This window comes from Oncorhynchus kisutch, linkage group LG19 (genome assembly GCF_002021735.2).
Source record: "Oncorhynchus kisutch isolate 150728-3 linkage group LG19, Okis_V2, whole genome shotgun sequence".
NCBI classification, from domain to species: domain Eukaryota; kingdom Metazoa; phylum Chordata; class Actinopteri; order Salmoniformes; family Salmonidae; genus Oncorhynchus; species Oncorhynchus kisutch.
This window is the reverse complement of record NC_034192.2, coordinates 23,833,382-23,852,367: the sequence shown is the minus strand read 5'-3', so window position 1 is coordinate 23,852,367 and position 18,986 is coordinate 23,833,382. Positions and strand designations below refer to the sequence as shown.

Here is an 18,986-nt window from a genome sequence, read left to right as displayed (position 1 = left end):
ATTGTTGCCAGCAGAGCTAGTTAGACTGTTTTCATGTTATCCATAGGTAAACAAATCATTGGCCAGGACATCAAGTGTGCGCTCCGAGAGCGAAACGAGATGGGTGGGGCTAAATCTTAAGAGGGTGTGAAGGATGCTGAATGGGTGTATACAAAGAAGAGCTCTTCACTAGATACCAAAACATTCAAAGGTCATTTTCTCAAAAGTAAGTTTACAAGTTGATCAAATTTCAAAGCAGAATTACTTTCCCATTGTTCCTCAAATGCAGTGTATGATATATAATTTTGTAGCTCTGAGTCACTACTTTCATCCAATGTAAAAAACAAAATTTTGCTACTTAAGACAAAATCCAGGTGGTGAGTCACAATTGTGCAACGCCCTATGGGACTCAGAATCACGGCCAATGAAACATTCTGGAATCGAGTGACACCTCAAGCAATGAGATGCCGTGCCCCACTGAGATGCCGCTGCGCCACTCGGGAGCCGAAAAAATATACATGTCAATCTCAAAGTGGAGAAGAGATTGACTTTATCACTACACTACTTTATCACTACTTGTATTTGTGAGAGGTATTGACATGTTGAATGCACCGAGCTGTCTGTTTACGACTAGCACACAGCTTAGACACCCACGCATACCCCACACAACATGCCATCAGAGTTCTCTTCACAGTCCCCAAATCCATAACAAACTATGGGAGACTACATGGAACTCTATTCCACATCTGGTAACAGTGCTTTTTAAATTATAATTTTTTTACATTTAACCTTTATTTAACTAGGCAAGTCAGTTAAGAACAAATTCTTATTTACAATGACGGCCTACCCCGGTCAAACCTGGACAACACTGGGCAAATTGTGCGCCGCCCTATCACGGCCGGATGTAGCCTGGCCAGTAGAATCAGACTTTAAAAAACATATAAAAATACAACTTATTAAACAGCGGGGACTGTAAAGCAACACAAGCATGCATTCAAAAGTATCCTTTATTTAACTAGGCAAGTGAGTTAAGAACAAATTCTTAATTACAATGTCCACCAGGCAACAGTGGGTTAACTGCCTTGTTCAGAGGCAGTACGACATATTTTTTACTTCGTCAGCTCAGGGATTTGATCTATCAACCTTTCAGTTCCTGGCCCAATGCTCTAACCACTTGGCCACCTGTCCCCCTTAATAACACATGATAACACATGATAACATAAGCACTATACACACACACTTACATATGGATTTTGTGTTGTGGAAGGGGAGTAGGGGCCTGAGGGCACACACTTAGTGTGTTGTGAAATGTGTTATGAATGTATTGTAATGTTTTTAAAATTGTATAACTGCCTTTATTTAGCTGGATCCCAGGAATAGCAGCTTCTGCCTTGGCAGCAAAAAGACGTTAGTCTTCATTGAGAATATCTGTGCTGGGGGACATCTGGTGCTGGTAGGCTTCTGGTGCTGGCGGCAAGATGGTGCTGGCAGGCTTTAATAAATGTATATCAAATCAATTGCACTAAGTCATTGTCCTTTTTGTTTGCTGTCACAGTTTACCATAAGGTGTCAAAAAATTACCAAACAAAATTTAGAAATAGTACTTAATTCGTTTTCTGTCCGGATACTTTTTTACTCTTAAGTAGTTTCCTAAGAAATAACATTTTACTTGAGTAAATTACAATCTAAGTAATAGATGTCGACCGATTAATCGGAATGGCCGATTAATTAGGGACGATTTCAAGTTTTCATAACAATCCGAAATTGGTAATTTTGGGAAATCCTTTTTTTTTTTTTTTACACCTTTATTTAATCTTTATTTAACTAGGCAAGTCAGTTAAGAACACATTCTTATTTTCAATGACAGCCTAGGAATGGTGGGTTAACTGCCTCGTTCAGGGGCAGAGAGGCAGATTTTCACCTCGTCAGCTCGGGGGATTCAATCTTGCAACCTTACAGTTAACTATACCAACATTAACGACCTGCCTCTCTCGCCACAAGAAGACTGCCTGTTACGCAAATGCAGTAAGCCAAGGTAAGTTGCTAGCTAGCATTAAACTTATCTTATAAAAAACTATCAATCATAATCACTAGTTAACTACACATGGTTGATGATATTACTAGATATTATCTAGTGTGTCCTGTGTTGCATATAACCTGACTGAGCATACAAGCATACAAGTATCTAAGTATCTGACTGAGCGGTGGTAGGCAGAAGCAGGCGCGTAAACATTCATTCAAACAGAACTTTCGTGCCTTTTGCCAGCAGCTATTCGTTGTGCGTCAAGCATTGCGCTGTTTATGACTTCAAACTGGTGTAACCGAAGTGAAATGGCTGGCTAGTTAGCGCGCGCTAATAGCGTTTCAAACTTCACTCGCTCTGAGCCTTGGGGTGGTTGTTTCCCTTGCTCTGCATGGGTAACGCTGCTTCGATGTGGTGGCTGCTGTCGTTGTGTTGCTGGTTCGAGCACAGGAAGGAGCGAGGAGAGGGACGGAAGCTATACTGTTACACTGGCAATAGTAAGGTGCCTATAAGAACATCCAATAGTCAAAGGTTAATGAAATACAAATGGTATAGAGGGAAATAGTCCTATAATAACTACAACCTAAAACTTCTTACCTGGGAATATTGAAGACTCATGTTCAAAGGAACCACCAGCTTTCATATGTTCTCATGTTCTGAGCAAGGAACTGAAACGTTAGCTTTCATAGCACATATTGCAATTTTACGTTCTTCTACAACACTTTGTTTTTGCATTATTTAAAACAAATTGAACATGTTTTATTATCTACTTGAGGCTAAATTGATTTTATTGATGTATTATATTAAGTTAAAATAAGTGTTAATTCAGTATTGTTGTAATTGTCATTATTACAAATAAAATAAAATAAATAAAATAGGCCGATTAATCGGTATCGGCTTTTTTGGTCCTCCAATAATCGGAATTGAAAAATCATAATCGGTCGACCTCTACTAAGTAACATTACTTTTACTTAAGTACAGATTTTCAGCATCCACCTCTGCAAGCTATTATTTTATTTATTTATTTAACTAGGCAAGTCAGTTAAGAACAAATTCTTATTTTCAATGATGGCCTAGGAGCAGTGGGTTAACTACCTGCTCAGGGGCAGAACAACAGATTTTGTACCTTGTCAGCTCGGGGATTTGAACTTGCAACCTTTCCGTTACTAGTCCAATGCTCTAACCACTAGGCTACCCTGCCACCCCAAAGTTATACATAGCCTAACTGTAAAACGCGTGCGAGCATCTCCCCGCAAGAAATGTTATCGTTCTCACAGTAGGCCAAGATCTGTCAATCAACTGATGGCCCAAATCAGTTCATCAATTTAGCCAGGGAAACACAAACAGTAGTTTATCGTTTTTCACACCTTTCATTATGTATTGATAAGCTAATGGGACTGTATGAATTGGGCTCTAAAAAACACTGCCTGAGATTTTTTTAACTTGCAACATACCATAAAATCTGTATGTTAAGGGTATTAGCTGAGATCTGAAGACTTGTATTAGCGCCACATACGAATGCCTAGCTTTTAGTTCCGCAGGCTAACACACTGTTGTAGTGCGCAGGAGACCTGAACTTGAGCCCACCCAGTCAACATCACCAGGCACCATTTGGCTCACTCAAGATTTGTCTTATAAAACAATTATTGTACTATAATAAGTATTTATTTATTTTGAAGACATGTTATGAATGATGTTGAATAAATGTGTTGTGAATGTTGTGTGAATGATACTGCAGCGTTCTTGAAGGTGTCATGACTGGTTACATAAGGGTGTTATGAATACTTTGTATACCCCCTTCATATAAAGTGTTATCAAAAATGTTGTCCATAGTGTATAGCATAGAAGTTAAGGCCATATGAATTGACTTAGTCACTAGACTGTGACATCAGACTGTGTGACTCCACACACCTGGAAAATATTATATATATTCTGTCTCTCTGCCTCTCTCTGTCCATCTTACCTTTTTGCCCAGAGGCAGATAGTTATTTTGAACAACTTTCTGCAGAACGCTATTTCCTCTTTCACATTCCAATAGTTTTCTATATTTCCTGCATTTCTGCTACTGAAAGCAGTCTTAAACAAGGGTCATAGATGTTTTGGAACTTCAAAAGTTGTCTTCTGTTGCGGTAAGTCTATGCCTTAGGCCGTCTGTTTTGTAGAGGCTATATGCCACAATACAAAATGAGTTGAAAAGATAAAGCACCACATATATTTGCTGTATTTATGTTTCCCATTACAATGGGGTTTAAATATAAAGATGGATCAATACAAACTTATTCTGTATTATACTGAACAAATATATAAATGCTACTACATGCAACAATTTGAAAGATTTTACTGAGTTACATTTCATATAAGGAAATCAGTCAATTGAAATAAATTCATTAGGCCCTAATCTATGGATTTCACATGATACAGATATGCATTTGTTGGTCACAGATACTGTGCCTTAAAAAAAGTTAGGGGTGTGGATCAGAAAACCAGTCAGTATCTGGCATGACCACCATGTGTCTCATGCAGCGCGACACATCTCCTTTGCATAGAGTTGATCAGGCTGTTTATTGTGGCCTGTGGAATTTGGCTGTGCTAAGTTGCTGGATATTGATGGGAACTGGAACACACTGCGGTACACGTCGATCCTGAGCATCCCACACATGCTCAATGGGTGGTCTGGTGAGTATGGAGGCCATGGAAGAACTGGATCATTTTCAGCTTCCAGGAATTGTGTATATATCCTTGCGTCATGGGGCCGTGCATTATTATGCTGAAACATGAGGTGATGGCAGTGGATGAATGGCACGACAATGGGCCTCAGGATCTAGTCACTGTGTCTCTGTGCATTCAAATTGCCATCGATAAAATGCCATTTTGTTTGTTGTCCGTAGCTTCTACCTAACCATACCAGAACCCCACCACCACCATGGGGTACTCTGTTCACAACGTTGACATCAGCAAACCACTCACCCACACAACGCCATACTCATGGCCTGCGGTTGTGAGGCCAGTTGGTCAAACTACCAAATTCTCTATAATGACGTTGGCGGCGGCTTATGGTAGAGAAATGAACATTAATTTCTCTGGCAACAGCTCTGGTGGACATTACTACTGTCAGCATGCCAATTGCACGCTTACTCAAAACATGTGTGGCTTTGTGTTGTGTGACAAAACTTCACATGCGTTGTCCCCAGCACAAGGCGCACCTGTGTAATGATCATGCTGTTTAGTCAGCTTCTTGATATGCCACACCCATCAGATGCATGGATTATTTTAGCAAAAGAGAAATGCTCACTAACAGGGATGTAAACACATTTCTGCACAAAATTTTAGAGAAATATTATTTTTGTGCATATGGAACTTTTCTGGGATCTTATATTTCAGCTCATGAAACGTGAGACCAACACTTTATATGTTGTGTTTATATTTTTGTTCAGTGTATAAACTACAGTAGTTTTAAAGACTGCAGCTAATCTTAGTACAAGTAAGTGGTGCTCATAGGTCTCTTCCCCAGTGGATGAGCACTAGTCCTACAGAGGGGGTGAACATTGTATCTGGGGCAGTAATGAGTTCCTAGTCCAGAGTCTCAATACTGAACCTGTGTAGTCATGACTAGTACAGGTGATGTGGAATCTATGATGCCCAAGAGGTGAGGCTGTGGAGCACGCAGCACACTGACTGTCTAAATGCAGAGTGATCTGAGATTCACAGTGACAAGACTGAGCCTGTGCCCCATCAGATGTCTACTGCAGATAACAGCCGCTGTAAAACAAATACACACGACAAGGGGAATTGTTCTCACTGCAAACTTACCACACTCTTACACTGTGAACACAAGCCACCCTTACACCAGCCTGGCCCTCTTCTCACCATACACACGCACACATGTACACACACACACACTGAGGACAACATTAACACATACTCTAATTTGAGCATTCTACTTTATACCTGCTGCCTCCATAACATCCATAACATTCGCTCCAGGCCAGTCACAAATATGCCTTCTCCGTTGAGCTTGTCTTAAATCCAGGACTACATTTAATCTGTGTCCGGGAAACCATCCCTTAACCTTCCACCAAGCCTTGCCTGAAGCAATTTCCCAAACCAATGGACTTGATCAACAATAAAAACTATTCAAACATTAGTACCAACATCCATAATAAGTTAGAGATGCCCAGTACAGTTCTCCAGCAAAAGACCGTTTTAAATGTACAAAAACAAAGCCAATATGTTGAAATTGTCACATATGCATGCATACATCCTTCATACCGGTCGCCCCAACAGGAATTAAACCCATTTAAAAATATATATTTAACCTTTATTTAACTAGGCAAGTTAAAAACAAATTCTTATTTACAATGACGGCCTACCCCGGCCAAACCCGTGGGACTTGGTATTGCAATCGCCATCCTACTGAGCCACCTACTAATTTCAGCTATAGATGAGTCATAATGTCTGGAAGAATGGAACCATTGACAATCAAAAGGCATTTATGCTTGGTCTTCTCAGCATAAAATGAAACGTTCAAAGCATTCTTGGGCTCACAAAAACTACTGATAGGATCAAACTAAGAATCTGTTGCATGGTTGCCTCTGCAAAGAAGAATGTATCAGGCCCACATTTCAGTTTTTATTTGTATATTTTGGGACAAAAACACATTAAATGTGCAAAACAAATGTTATTGGAACATTTTCACCAAACATTCTTATAACCGTTATGGTTTGTCCCTCTACTAATAGTTATTAAATAATATAGGGTATTTAACAACATTAACAGTATTTTGCCATGATAAAATTAGCTGAAAACAAAATTGGGTCTTTATTGGAATGTTTATTCATTTTTCAGGGAGGGAAGATCAGCTTCAAAATTGCAGATACAGTGCATTCGGGAAGAATTCAGACCCTTTCACTTTTTCCAAATGTTATTATGTTAAAGCCTTATTCTAATTATTTTCCTCATGAATCTACACACAATACCCCATAATGACAAAGTAAAAACATGTTTTTAGATTTTTTTGCAAATTTAAGAAATATCTTATTACATAAGTATTCAGACCCTTGGCTATGAGACTCGAAATTGAGGTCAGGTACATCCTGCTTCCATTGATCATCTTTGAGATGTTTCTACAACTTGATTGGAATCCACCTGTGGTAAATTCAATTGATTGGACATGATTTGGAAAGGCACACACCTGTCTGCATAAGGTCTCACAGTTGACAGTGCATGTCAGAGCAAAAACCAAGCCATGTGGTCAAAGGAATTATCCATAGAGCTCCGACACAAGATTGTGTCGAGGCACAGATCTGGGGAAGGGTACCAAAAGATTTCCCAGGATTGAAGGTCCCCAAGAACACAGTGGCCTCCATCATCTTTAAATGGAAGAAGTTTGGAACCACCAAGACTCTCCCTATAGCTGGCCGCCCGGCCAAACTGAGCAATCGGAGAAGGGAGAAGGGTCTTGGTCAGGGAGGTGACCAAAAACCCAATGGTCACTCTGACAGTGCTCCAGAGTTCCTCTGTGGAGATGGGAGAACCTTCCAGAAGGACAACAATCTCTGCAGCACTCCACCAATCACACCTTTAAGGTAGAGGGCCAAATGGAAGCCACTCCTCAGTAATAGGCATGACAGCCAGCTTGGAGTTTGCCAAAAGGCACCTAATGGACTCTGACCGTGAGAAACCAGATTATCTGGTCTGATGAAACCAAGATTGAACTCTTTGGCCTGAATGCCAAGTGTCATGTCTGGAGGAAGACTGGCACCATCCCTACGGTGAAGCATGGTGGTGGCAGCATCAGGCTGTGGGAATGTTTTTCAGTGGCAGAGACTGGAAGACTAGTCAGGATCGAGGGAAATATGAATGGAGCAAAATACAGAAAGATCCTTGATGAAAACCTGCTCCAGAGTGCTCAGGACCTCATTCTTGGGTGAACGTTCACCTTCCAACAGGACAACGACCCTAAGCACACAGCCAAGACAAATCAAGAGTGTCTTCGGGACAAGTCTCTGAATCTCCTTGAGTGGCCCAGCCAGAGCCCGACTTGAACCTGACGAATATCTCTGGAGAGACCAGAAAATAGCTGCGCAGCGACGCTCCCCATCCAACCTGACACAGCTTGAGAGGATCTGCAGAGAAGATTGGGAGAAACTCCCCAAATACAGGTGTGCCAAGCTTGTAGCGTCATACCCAAGAAGACTCAAGGCTCTAATCGCTTCCAAAGGTGCTTTAAAAAAGTAATGAATAAAGGGTCTGAATATTTATGTAAATGTGCAAAAATGTCTAAAAACCTGTTAACGCTTTGTCATCATGAGGTATTGTGTGTAGATTGATGAGGAGGGAAAAAAACTATGTAATCTATTTTAGAATAAGACTGTAACGTAACAAAATGTGAAAAAGCAATCTGAATACTTTCCGAATGCACTGTATATTTATACATATATTACTAATTTCTTCTTCCTTCATTTTCTGGATTTTCACCCACAGCAGCCAATCCACCATTCATTCTTAACTCCAACCCTCCAATGTCCACAGATTAACCCATCTTTCCCAGTGTAATGCCAATTTGTCATTTCCTTTTGCAATACATCCCAACATTTTACTGTGATGTCTTACGAGGGTCCTAAAAATCCCTATTTGTAAAGATTTTACTGATATTGCCCTAAAAATAAATACTTTACCCAAGAGTATAATGACATTTCCCATTGACTGATCGTGTTTTTTCAGATCCCCTAACAATACAGTTTGAATCCTGAACAACCATTCCTGGACCTGACTCCAAAAGCAAGCAACTGATGGACAGTACCAGAAAATATGTTCCATAGATTCTGTTTCCACCTGGCAGTCTGCACAAGGCAGACTGTTCAATGCCCCATATTGAGCATTCTTTTTGTAGGAAGTGTAGAGTAATACAGGTGTGCGCTGCTCATGAGAATATCAATAATTTAAATTACCATTCCCAGATTCCAGACTGTGCTTATAGATGGGATAATGATGATGAAGATTATGAAAAATTAATTTATTAACCAACAGCTTAATGAGCTATCTGTGTGTGTATGTGTGTACGTGTGTGTGCGCACGCACGCAATAGCGCCTCTGTTGGAGCTGGCTGAATCTTTTTAACCATTTCCATTCTACCATATTAAAATTGCCATCACTCTACAACTAAATGCAATCTTTACCAGTAACCTAAAGCTTTGCAATACACCCGTCATGAGCCCTAGACCTGTAGAGGCAATAAATGACATCAACATAATTGAACTCTGACATCAATGCATTTTATACCCATCTTAGCTCAACATAACGCTCCTGCTACACTAAAGTAAACCTAGACTACCTGTATGAGTTAGGCTAACAATAATACGTCTATTGGTGGCTATTCAGGTGACACATCATTTGAAGTCATTTCGGCTTGAATAACACGTCAACTCAGCTATATCAGCAACTCAGATTCATGTACGCAATAAACAATGGTTGAACAATATTTCCCATACAAATCAGTTATAACACATGCATGCACGATATGCTGCAGACTTTACTCTAAACTGAGCCCTTATAGCCTAATTCAGCGTGGTATTTTCATACTTACATCATCTGTGTATGCAGGTGTGATGATGCCACTGAGCAGTAGCAACAGGACGCTCAGGAGCAGTGGGGAAAAAGTGAGAAAGTATGTCATTTCATTACCTACAGCAGTTCCATACACCGTTGGCGTAAGCCCCGTTTCAGTTGGTTATCTTTGTAACTGTAAAATCGATGCAGCAGCCCCCCTGAATAACTCGCTTTTAGAAATAAGAAGAAATAGCCTACTGCTCGCTATCACTGCGACAGGTTTCTGCACTTTGATAGTTGGTGGTGTAACTCACTATCCGAAGATCCTGCGCGTGGCAAAGATAACCTCCCTCAAGACAGTGCCTTTACCCTTTGAGCCCCATTCACACCTGCGACAGCTAAGTATGTTAAGGCTAATTAATACACCCAAGTCATAGGCTAAAAAGTAGAACCACTGAAATATAATAACAACGAGTGGGACATACAAGGGTCGAAAAAAATATTGTCTATGTTGTGAAAGTGAGTACTGTCAAGTGTAAGAATGAGCGGTGTACAGGTTAACTTGCGGGCTTAAATACCGTAATACTTTGTGACTACCCTTTGAAGTTTATGTTTAGTTTTTAATGAATAATGATAAATAGTGATATGTTTTATATAGTATTATATACGTTTTTCTAAGGTAGCTATATTAATCAATTTGATAATATAAAAATAAACCTGTTAAATGTATTGTCAAATGTAGTTGCGCTCTTTAAGTTCGTTACGGTATGAGGTGCGGGGGCGAAGTGATAGCCTCTATTCTTACTAGCAGTTGTTGAGCTTTAAGTTTTTCTGTTACGTTTTAGACTTGTTGGTTGAACTGTTTGTTGTTTTATTTTCTTCCACGATATGTTTTTCGATTTAAGGAACAAGTGCAAGCGAAAGTACTGGTGGGACTTGAACTTGCACGACGTTTCGTCAACGGGGTCTGACACAGTGATTAAGACTGGGGTAAGCATGTTTTATTGCATAGCAACACCCATTGCCTACAATTAAACTGGATTTGGACGATTCTGTCACCCTAGCTAGGATATGATGGTGTGAGATTTGCTCAATAGTGCCTAGGCCTAATATACATTTAATGGGTGGCATTTGCTACGGTTTCATTCGTTGTCTCTGCCATAACTTCACGACGCGCTCAGTTATATTGTAGTTTAATTGAATTCGCAGGATTATTGCCGAGACACATTTGACCCAATTTGAATATTTCCGGAACATACTCAGACCATGCCTTTCAAATTATTTTTTTACTTGAGTAATTTAGGCTACACACATGTTTGATTCGGTAATTCATTTATTATAGTTTTAATTTTATCTGGACTACTAGCCTATTCGCAGAGGAAGGCTTGGGGGCCTATTTTGTCAACGTAATTCAGTATGCATGTATCACAAAATCAGCTAAATGTCCCCGCAATACTTTACACAAGCACACTTAGATTTATCGTGAATACAGTTACAGTGGTGCACCATTGAGAGCTCGCCAAATGTTGTATACATGCAAAATAGATCAAGTTACTGAAGTTACTGTATAACAGCAATAATAATAAGAGGTCATAATGATGATGATCATCAATATCATCGTCATCATCATTGTCATCATCATATCATAATTGTTTGTAGGTTTTGGGGTTTAGCCTAGAAAAAAATGGGGCACAAAAAGTTTTTGGGGGGAAATCTTCAACATGTGATCTAATGACCTGGCTTTCATTTTGATGTTTGAAAATATTCAAACATTGTAGTGTTAAAGGGTTTATCTCAGGCTGCCTGTCAATAAACAAGCTTGTTGTGGAATGAGAACTGATCCGCAATGTCCAACTTGTTCACAGTTCATCAGGTCGAAAAAACGTGTTATGACAATGTTCTGTGTGTGTGTCTGAATTCATCTATACATCCATTCATCCACTCTCTCTACTCAGTAATTTATTGATATTTATAAAAAAAAAAATATGAATGCATTTTTAATTGCACCTGTTAAGGAGATACATCTGAATCCGTTTAACAAACGGATGATTTTTCAGTTCAGGAATGAATATCTATTTGGTTTCTGAATTGACAACATTTAAATGGAATTGACCCCAACACTTTTACTGTGCATCAATTTACTCTATCTGCCTTCCTATCTGAGAGTATTTTGTCTCTTATCATTGTTTGTTTATATCACAGGAGAGGTCGAGAGGCAGAGTCACATTGTTGGTGTTACACCAATCAGAGGCAAGGCAGAGGTCATGGGCATGTCTGGAGGCAGGACACGCCCTAAGTGGCAGAGATGATGGTCTCTACCTGCTGCACCACCTGGGCCAAAATCTCTCTGGTCAGATTACCAACTCACATCTTATGATGATCCCATTGTCTCATTTTCTCTCATCTCCTTCCATTCTCATCTTCTCCAGCTTTCATCTTCTCCAAATCTCATTTTCCTCGTCCTTGGCCAAAACAACCCATAGTCCCTTCCCAGCATGGTGGCTGGTGGCACTTTAAATCGGAGGACAGGCTCATAATAATGGCTGGAACAGAATCAATTGAATGGTATTATCAAACACATGGTTTCCATTCCATTCACTCAGTTCCAGCCATTATTAGGAGCTGTCTTCCCCTCACCATCCTCCTCTGACCCTTCCCCCAACTAGCACCTTCCACTTTTATGTGTTTGCAGATCTGAAGGAGTCAGACAGGTATAGCAATATAGAGGAAGCTCCCCTGGGTCTATTGGAGGGCTAGGTGTAGGAAACATCATAATTTTGTTTGTACCCCTATTCATCTCCATTTCGTCAGAGCCCATCGTTTCTCTCACACACACACACACAATTCACACAACTCTAGGATAAAAAAGTTCCCTTGTACCAGCAACAACAAAAAAGGTTCTGGCCATGATATTTATTACATTTCCAATTACTTGTGGTCACCAACTGGTCGATCACTGGTCAATCTCCAATGAAATTATAATGCTCATTTACAGTAGCTGTGCCTCACAAGTAATACAACAAATGATCTATTACCAGTACGATCGTATAATTTAAATGGTATATCATTTCTAAATGGTCTGAGAAGAACAATATTGCCAGGGCAGTTCAAGCATAGACAATATGCCGTTTTAATTGGTTAATGTTGCATAGGCTTACGATTTTTAAGTAACGTTTAGAAAAATCTGAGCAGTAGATCTCGGCATGCGTTTTGACTCAGAAAGTAATCTTGACCCAGAAAATGTTGGTGACCACTGTTCTATAGCATAGACCCTAGGGCAGTGGTCACCAACCGGTCTATCGTGATTGACTGGTTGATCTCCAAGCCATTCCTAGTTAATCACCAAAAATGTCTGTAAAAAAAAAAACAATAAAGCCTCCCTCCCCTCAGACTGACCATCAGATGCTCACTTAGCTGTTTCTCACAAGTAATACAACAAATGATCTATTACCAATGTAATTTAAAATATAATAAAAAAATTGTCTGAGAAGAACAACATTGTCAGGGCAATTCTAGCATAGCCAATATGCAGTGAAAATGCAGTGGGCCTTTAGCCTACTGCACAAACCTCATTGCTACATAACTGTTTTTATTTGGTTAATGTTGCATAGGCTTAAGTCATGTGTATATTTAATATTTAATTTGTTATATTTTTGCTTTTACACCAATTTCGTGGTATCCAATTGGAGGTACAGTCTTGTCTCATTGCTGCAAATCCCATACAGACTCGGGAGAGGCGAAGGTCAAGAGCCATGCGTCCCCCGAAACACAACCCAACCAAACCAGAGTGCTTCTTGACACAATGCCCACTTAACCCAGAAGCCAGCCACACCAATGTGTTGGAGGACACACTGTACACATGGCAACCGTATCAGTGTGTATGCGCCCAGCCCGCCACAGGAGTTGCAAGAGAGCAATGGTAGAAGGACATCCCTGCCGGACAAACCCTCCCTAACCCAGACAATGCTGGGCCAATTCTGCGCCGCCCCATGGGTCTCCCGGTCGCATGGGTCTCCTGTTTTCAAACCAGGATCTCTAGTGGCACAGCTAGCAACTGTGATGCAGTGCCTTAGACCACCACTGTGCCACTCGGGAGGCCACCAAGTCATGTTTAAAGAAAATCTGAGCAGTAGATCTCTGCTTGCATTTTGACTCAGAAAGTGATCTTGACTCAGAAACGGTTGGTGCCACTGCTCTATAGCATATACCCTAAGGCATTCCTAGTCGATCTCCAAACATTTCTGTAAAAAACCCAATGATAAAGCCTTGCATTCCTATTAGTTTTATTCGTTTCACGCTGTTGCCGTTAGGTGCACTTGATTCAGCAGCCCTAGTGCCGGGAAGGGAAAGTGTTCCCATTTGTAACTATTTCATGTTTCGGAAGGTAGAACTTGGATTATGTCCAGTAATATGGCGATTTTCCAGTACCTAGACTGTTCTCCCAGAAGTAGTGAGCAGAATCAACATAGGATTAATTAGTAGACATGTGTAAGCAGAATAAAGGCTGAGCCCAGGTGAATGTACAGAGCTGGATGAACATAGAGTTAACCATTAGACATGTAAATACCAAATGTAACCAGAATCCATGGGAGTGTACAAGGCTGGATCAACATGGAGTTAATCACTAGACATGTACAAACAGAACGTAAGCAGAAATGTGTACCTTAGTTAAGTAATACAGGCACCACAAGCCATGTATCTGTAATAAGAAGATGTACTAATCAAATAATATTAGACAAACACGTATGTTGGGAACATATATATGTAATACATGTATTATATTTTGTATTAGCACTATGGTGACACCACCAATATAATCTAAAACGAGCATGAATCAGTCAGAAGTGGGTGTGGACAAGCCAGATGCGAGACAGGAAGATAATAGTGGCGAAAAGCCAAGGGGTGTTAATAATTTACAAAAAGAGGAGTGACCATGTGTGTTATGTAAGGGTACAACTGTATAAAAGCAGAGTGCTGAGACTAGAGAGGTCAGTTGTTCCATGGAATTGCTCGGCTCCTGTTACTTTTGTAATAAAGTCTATTTGAAATCACGAGTTCCGGTATCTGAGAAATATTTGGACCAATATTTCCACGACAAACTCAGCCTACCCGGCAGGCCATAGAGAGCAAATCAAGTGCAACAATAGGCCTACCGCTGGCCAATCAGATAGCTCAGATAACTATCTGCACAGTTTCCTCATGCTGTTTTTATGAGTAAGCTCATGTTTAAGTTGTTATTCAGCACTGTCAACACTTTGTTCAACAGTTTTCTAAGCCATAAAATGTGTGTTTTTCCTACTTCCACTCACGCTACAACCAGCACTGCAGCTGTAATTTATGAGTATAACAAAGTGTTTCGATAAGCTTGCAATGTTATTATTTGCGACTTGTGTCTTTTTTAATATAGAGGAATATTGCAACATGAATTGGTGCATGAGGCAGAAATAATGCATTGCGACTTAAGTTTCACAATCAGCTGTCATACTGTGTCCCCTTTTCTCAGTGGAGGGACGGAGAGAGGAGGGACGATGAGTCAGGTGAGAGGCAGCCTCACCGCTGCTCCCTCCCCTCAGACTGACCATCAGATGCAGGCCATCCCTTACCAACTGGCAAACAGTTGTGGCAAACCTTTGGCCATTTTGTCGCAAATTTGCGGAAAGCTCATATTTTCCCATGCAAATTAGTTTTATGGCACTGGCCAAACACAGCATTGGCTTAATTCAACCCAGTTGGGTTGGGTTGTGCTTCTAACCCAGCACCTTGAGTTGAACACTTGATCCAGCTGCTGGGTAAATTACACTATATTGTTGGGTTAAAACAACCCAGTGTGTTGGGTGGTGACGTAAACACAGCACATTGGGTTGGGGGATTGACCCAGCAGCTTGGTCATTTTTTATTTTCAGTGTAAGCCTAATTTCAATTTTGCTTATATATTTTTGTCTTCCCTACCATCCCACCCCCTCCCTTCCCTACACAATCAAGATACAATATTGAATTTATTATAATTTATTTGCATTGCCTGCATGAACTTCAGCTGAACTTGATGTGGACATCACTGGGACCGAGCTCCCTGTCATCCAGGACCTCTATAGGAAGTGGTGTCAGAGCAAGGCCCAACATTTTTTCAAAGACTCCAGCCACCCAAGCCATAAACTGTTCTCTCTTCTACAGCATGGCAAGCGGTACCAGACCACCAGTCTGGAACCAACAGGACCCTGAACAGCTTCTACCCCAAACCCATAACTGCTAAACAAGGCTGCTAAATCAAATGGCTACCCGGACTACCTGCATTGACCCTTTTTTGCACTGACTATGCACAAACACTGACACCCCAACACAAACACTACATCAAATCAAATCAAATGTATATATATAGCCCTTCGTACATCAGCTGATATCTCAAAATGCTGTACAGAAACCCAGCCTAAAACCCCAAACAGCAAGCAATGCAGGTGTAGAAGCACGGTGGCTAGGAAAAACTCCCTAGAAAGGCCAAAACCTAGGAAGAAACCTAAAGAGGAACCAGGCTATCTTCTGGCTGTGCCGGGTGGAGATTATAACAGAACATGGCCAAGATGTTCAAATGTTCAGAAATGACCAGCATGGTCAAATAATAATAATCACAGGCAGAACAGTTGAAACTGGAGCAGCAGCACGGCAGGTGGACTGGGGACAGCAAGGAGTCATCATGCCAGGTAGTCCTGAGGCATGGTCCTAAAGGCTCAGGTCCTCCGAGAGAGAGAAAGAAAGAGAGAATTAGAGAGATCATACTTAAATTTACACAGGACACCAGATAAGACAGGAGAAGTACTCATAAACTACTGCAGCATACATTTTGGAGGCTGAGACAGGAGGGGTCAGGAGACACGGTGGCCCCATCCAATGATTCTCTCGGACAGGGCCAAACAGGAAGGATATAACCCCACCTACTTTGCCAAAGCACAGCCCCCACACCACTAGAGGGATATCTTCAACCACCAACTTACCATCCTGAGATAAGGCCGAGTATAGCCCACAATGATGCACGGCACAACCCAAGGGGGGGCGCCAACCCAGACAGGAAGATCACATCAGTGACTCAACCCACTCAAGTGACGCACCCCTCCTAGGGAGGGCATGAAAGAGCACCAGTAAGCCAGTGACTCCGCCCCTGTAATTGGGTTAGAGGCAGAGAATCCCAGTGGAAAGAGGGGAACCGGCCAGGCAGAGACAGCAAGGGCGGTTCGTTGCTCCAGAGCCTTTCCGTTCACCTTCCCACTCCTGGGCCAGACTACACTCAATCATATGACCCACTGAAGAGATGAGTCTTCAGTAAAGACTTAAAGGTTGAGACCGAGTTTGCGTCTCTGACATGGGTAGGCAGACCGTTCCATAATAATGGAGCTCTATAGGAGAAAGCCCTGCCTCCAGCTGTTTGCTTAGAAATTCTAGGGACAATTAGGAGGCCTGCGTCTTGTGACCGTAGCGTACGTGTAGGTATGTACGGCAGGACCAAATCAGAGAGATAGGTAGGAGCAAGCCCATGTAATGCTTTGTAGGTTAGCAGTAAAACCTTGAAATCAGCCCTTGCTTTGACAGGAAGCCAGTGTAGAGAGGCTAGCACTGGAGTAATATGATCAAATATTTTGGTTCTAGTCAGGATTCTAGCAGCCGTATTTAGCACTAACTGAAGTTTATTTAGTGCTTTATCCGGGTAGCCGGAAAATAGAGCATTGCAGTAGTCTAACCTAGAAGTGACAAAAGCATGGATGAATTTTTCTGCATCATTTTTGGGCAGAAAGTTTCTGATTTTTGCAATGTTACTTAGATGGAAAAAAGCTGTCCTTGAAACAGTCTTGATATGTTCGTCAAAAGAGAGATCAGGGTCCAGAGTAACGCCGAGGTCCTTCACATTTTATTTGAGGCGACTGTACAAACATTAAGATTATTTGTCAGATTCAACAGAAGATCTCTTTGTTTCTTGGGACCTAGAACAAGCATCTCTGTTTTGTCTGAGTTTAAAAGTAGAAAGTTTGCAGCCAACCACTTCCTTATGTCTGAAACACAGGCTTCCAGCGAGGGCAATTTTGGGGCTTCACCATGTTTCATTGAAATGTACAGCTGTGTGTCATCCGCATAGCAGTGAAAGTTAACATTATGTTTTTGAATGACATCCCCAAGAGGTAAAATATATAGTGAAAACAATAGTGGTCCTAAAACGGAACCTTGAGAAACACCAAAATGTACAGTTGATTTGTCAGAGGACAAGCCATTCACAGAGACAAACTGATATCTTTCTGACAGACAAGATCTAAACCAGGTCAGAACTTGTCCGTGTAGACCAATTTGGGTTTCCAATCTCTCCAAAAGAATGTGGTGATCGATGGTATCAAAAGCAGCACTAAGGTCTATGAGCACGAGGACAGATGCAGAGCCTCGGTCTGCTGCCATTAAATGGTAATTTACCACCTTCACAAGTGCAGTCTCAGTGCTATGATGGGGTCTACAACCAGACTCAAGCATTTCGTATACATTGTTTGTCTTCAGGAAGGCAGTGAGTTTTGCGCAACAGCCTTTTCTAAACATTTTGAGAGGAATGGAAGATTCGAAATAGGCCAATAGTTTTTTATATTTTCTGGGTCAAGGTTTGGCTTTTTCAAGAGAGGATTTATTACTGCCACTTTTAGTGAGTTTGGTACACATCCGGTGGATAGAGAGCTGTTTATTATGTTCAACATAGGAGGGCCAAGCACAGGAAGCAGCTCTTTCAGTAGTTTAGTTGGAATAGGGTCCAGTATGCAGCTTGAAGATTTAGAGGCCATGATTATTTTCATCATTGTGTCAAGAGATATAGTACTAAAACATGTGAGTGTCTCTCTTGATCCTAGGTCCTGGCAGAGTTGTGCAGACTCAGAACAACTGATCTTTGAAGGAATAAGCAGATTTAAAAAGGAGTCCGTAATTTGCTTTCTAATTATCATGATCTTTTCCTCAAAGAAGTTCATGAATTTATTACTGCTAAAGTGAAAGCCATCCTCACTTGGGGAATGCTGCTTTTTAGTTAGCGTTGCGACAGTATCAAAAATAAATTGTGGATTGTTCTTATTTTCCTCAATTAAGTTGGAAAAATAGGATGATCGAGCAGCAGTAAGGGCTCTTCGATATTGCACGGTACTGTCTTTCCAAGCTAGTCGGAAGACTTCCAGTTTGGTGTGGCGCAATTTCCTTTCCAATTTTCTGGAAGCTTGCTTCAGAGCTCGGGTATTTTCTGTATACCAGGGAGCTAGTTTCTTATGAGAAATGTTTTTAGTTTTTAGGGGTGCAACTGCATCTAGGGTATTGCGCAAGGTTAAATTGAGTTCCTCAGTTAGGTGGTTAACTGATTTTTGTCCTCTGACGTCCTTGGGTAGGCAGAGGGAGTCTGGAAGGGCATCAAGGAATCTTTGTGTTGTCTGTG

At 41.1% G+C, this 18,986-nt stretch overlaps 2 protein-coding genes across 3 annotated transcripts in view; one reads left to right on the top strand and one right to left on the bottom strand.

Annotated features, from left to right (window-relative positions):
• The window catches only part of col4a3 (collagen, type IV, alpha 3), a 117,326-nt gene extending 107,258 nt beyond the window's left edge, over positions 1-10,068 (bottom strand). The window contains exon 1 of the mRNA XM_020452545.2: positions 9,588-10,068. Coding sequence (XP_020308134.2) covers positions 9,588-9,677 — 90 coding nt within the window. The 5' untranslated portion in view covers positions 9,678-10,068. The remainder of the gene's footprint in view (positions 1-9,587) is intronic.
• Positions 10,069-10,326: 258 nt separating this feature from the next.
• The window catches only part of LOC116355068 (collagen alpha-2(IV) chain-like), a 66,328-nt gene continuing 57,668 nt past the window's right edge, over positions 10,327-18,986 (top strand). For both annotated transcript variants that reach the window (XM_031798317.1, XM_031798316.1), the window contains exons 1-2: positions 10,327-10,540; positions 11,753-11,900. In XM_031798317.1, the coding sequence (XP_031654177.1) occupies positions 10,439-10,540; positions 11,753-11,900 (250 nt within the window). In that variant the 5' untranslated portion in view covers positions 10,327-10,438. The remainder of the gene's footprint in view (positions 10,541-11,752; positions 11,901-18,986) is intronic.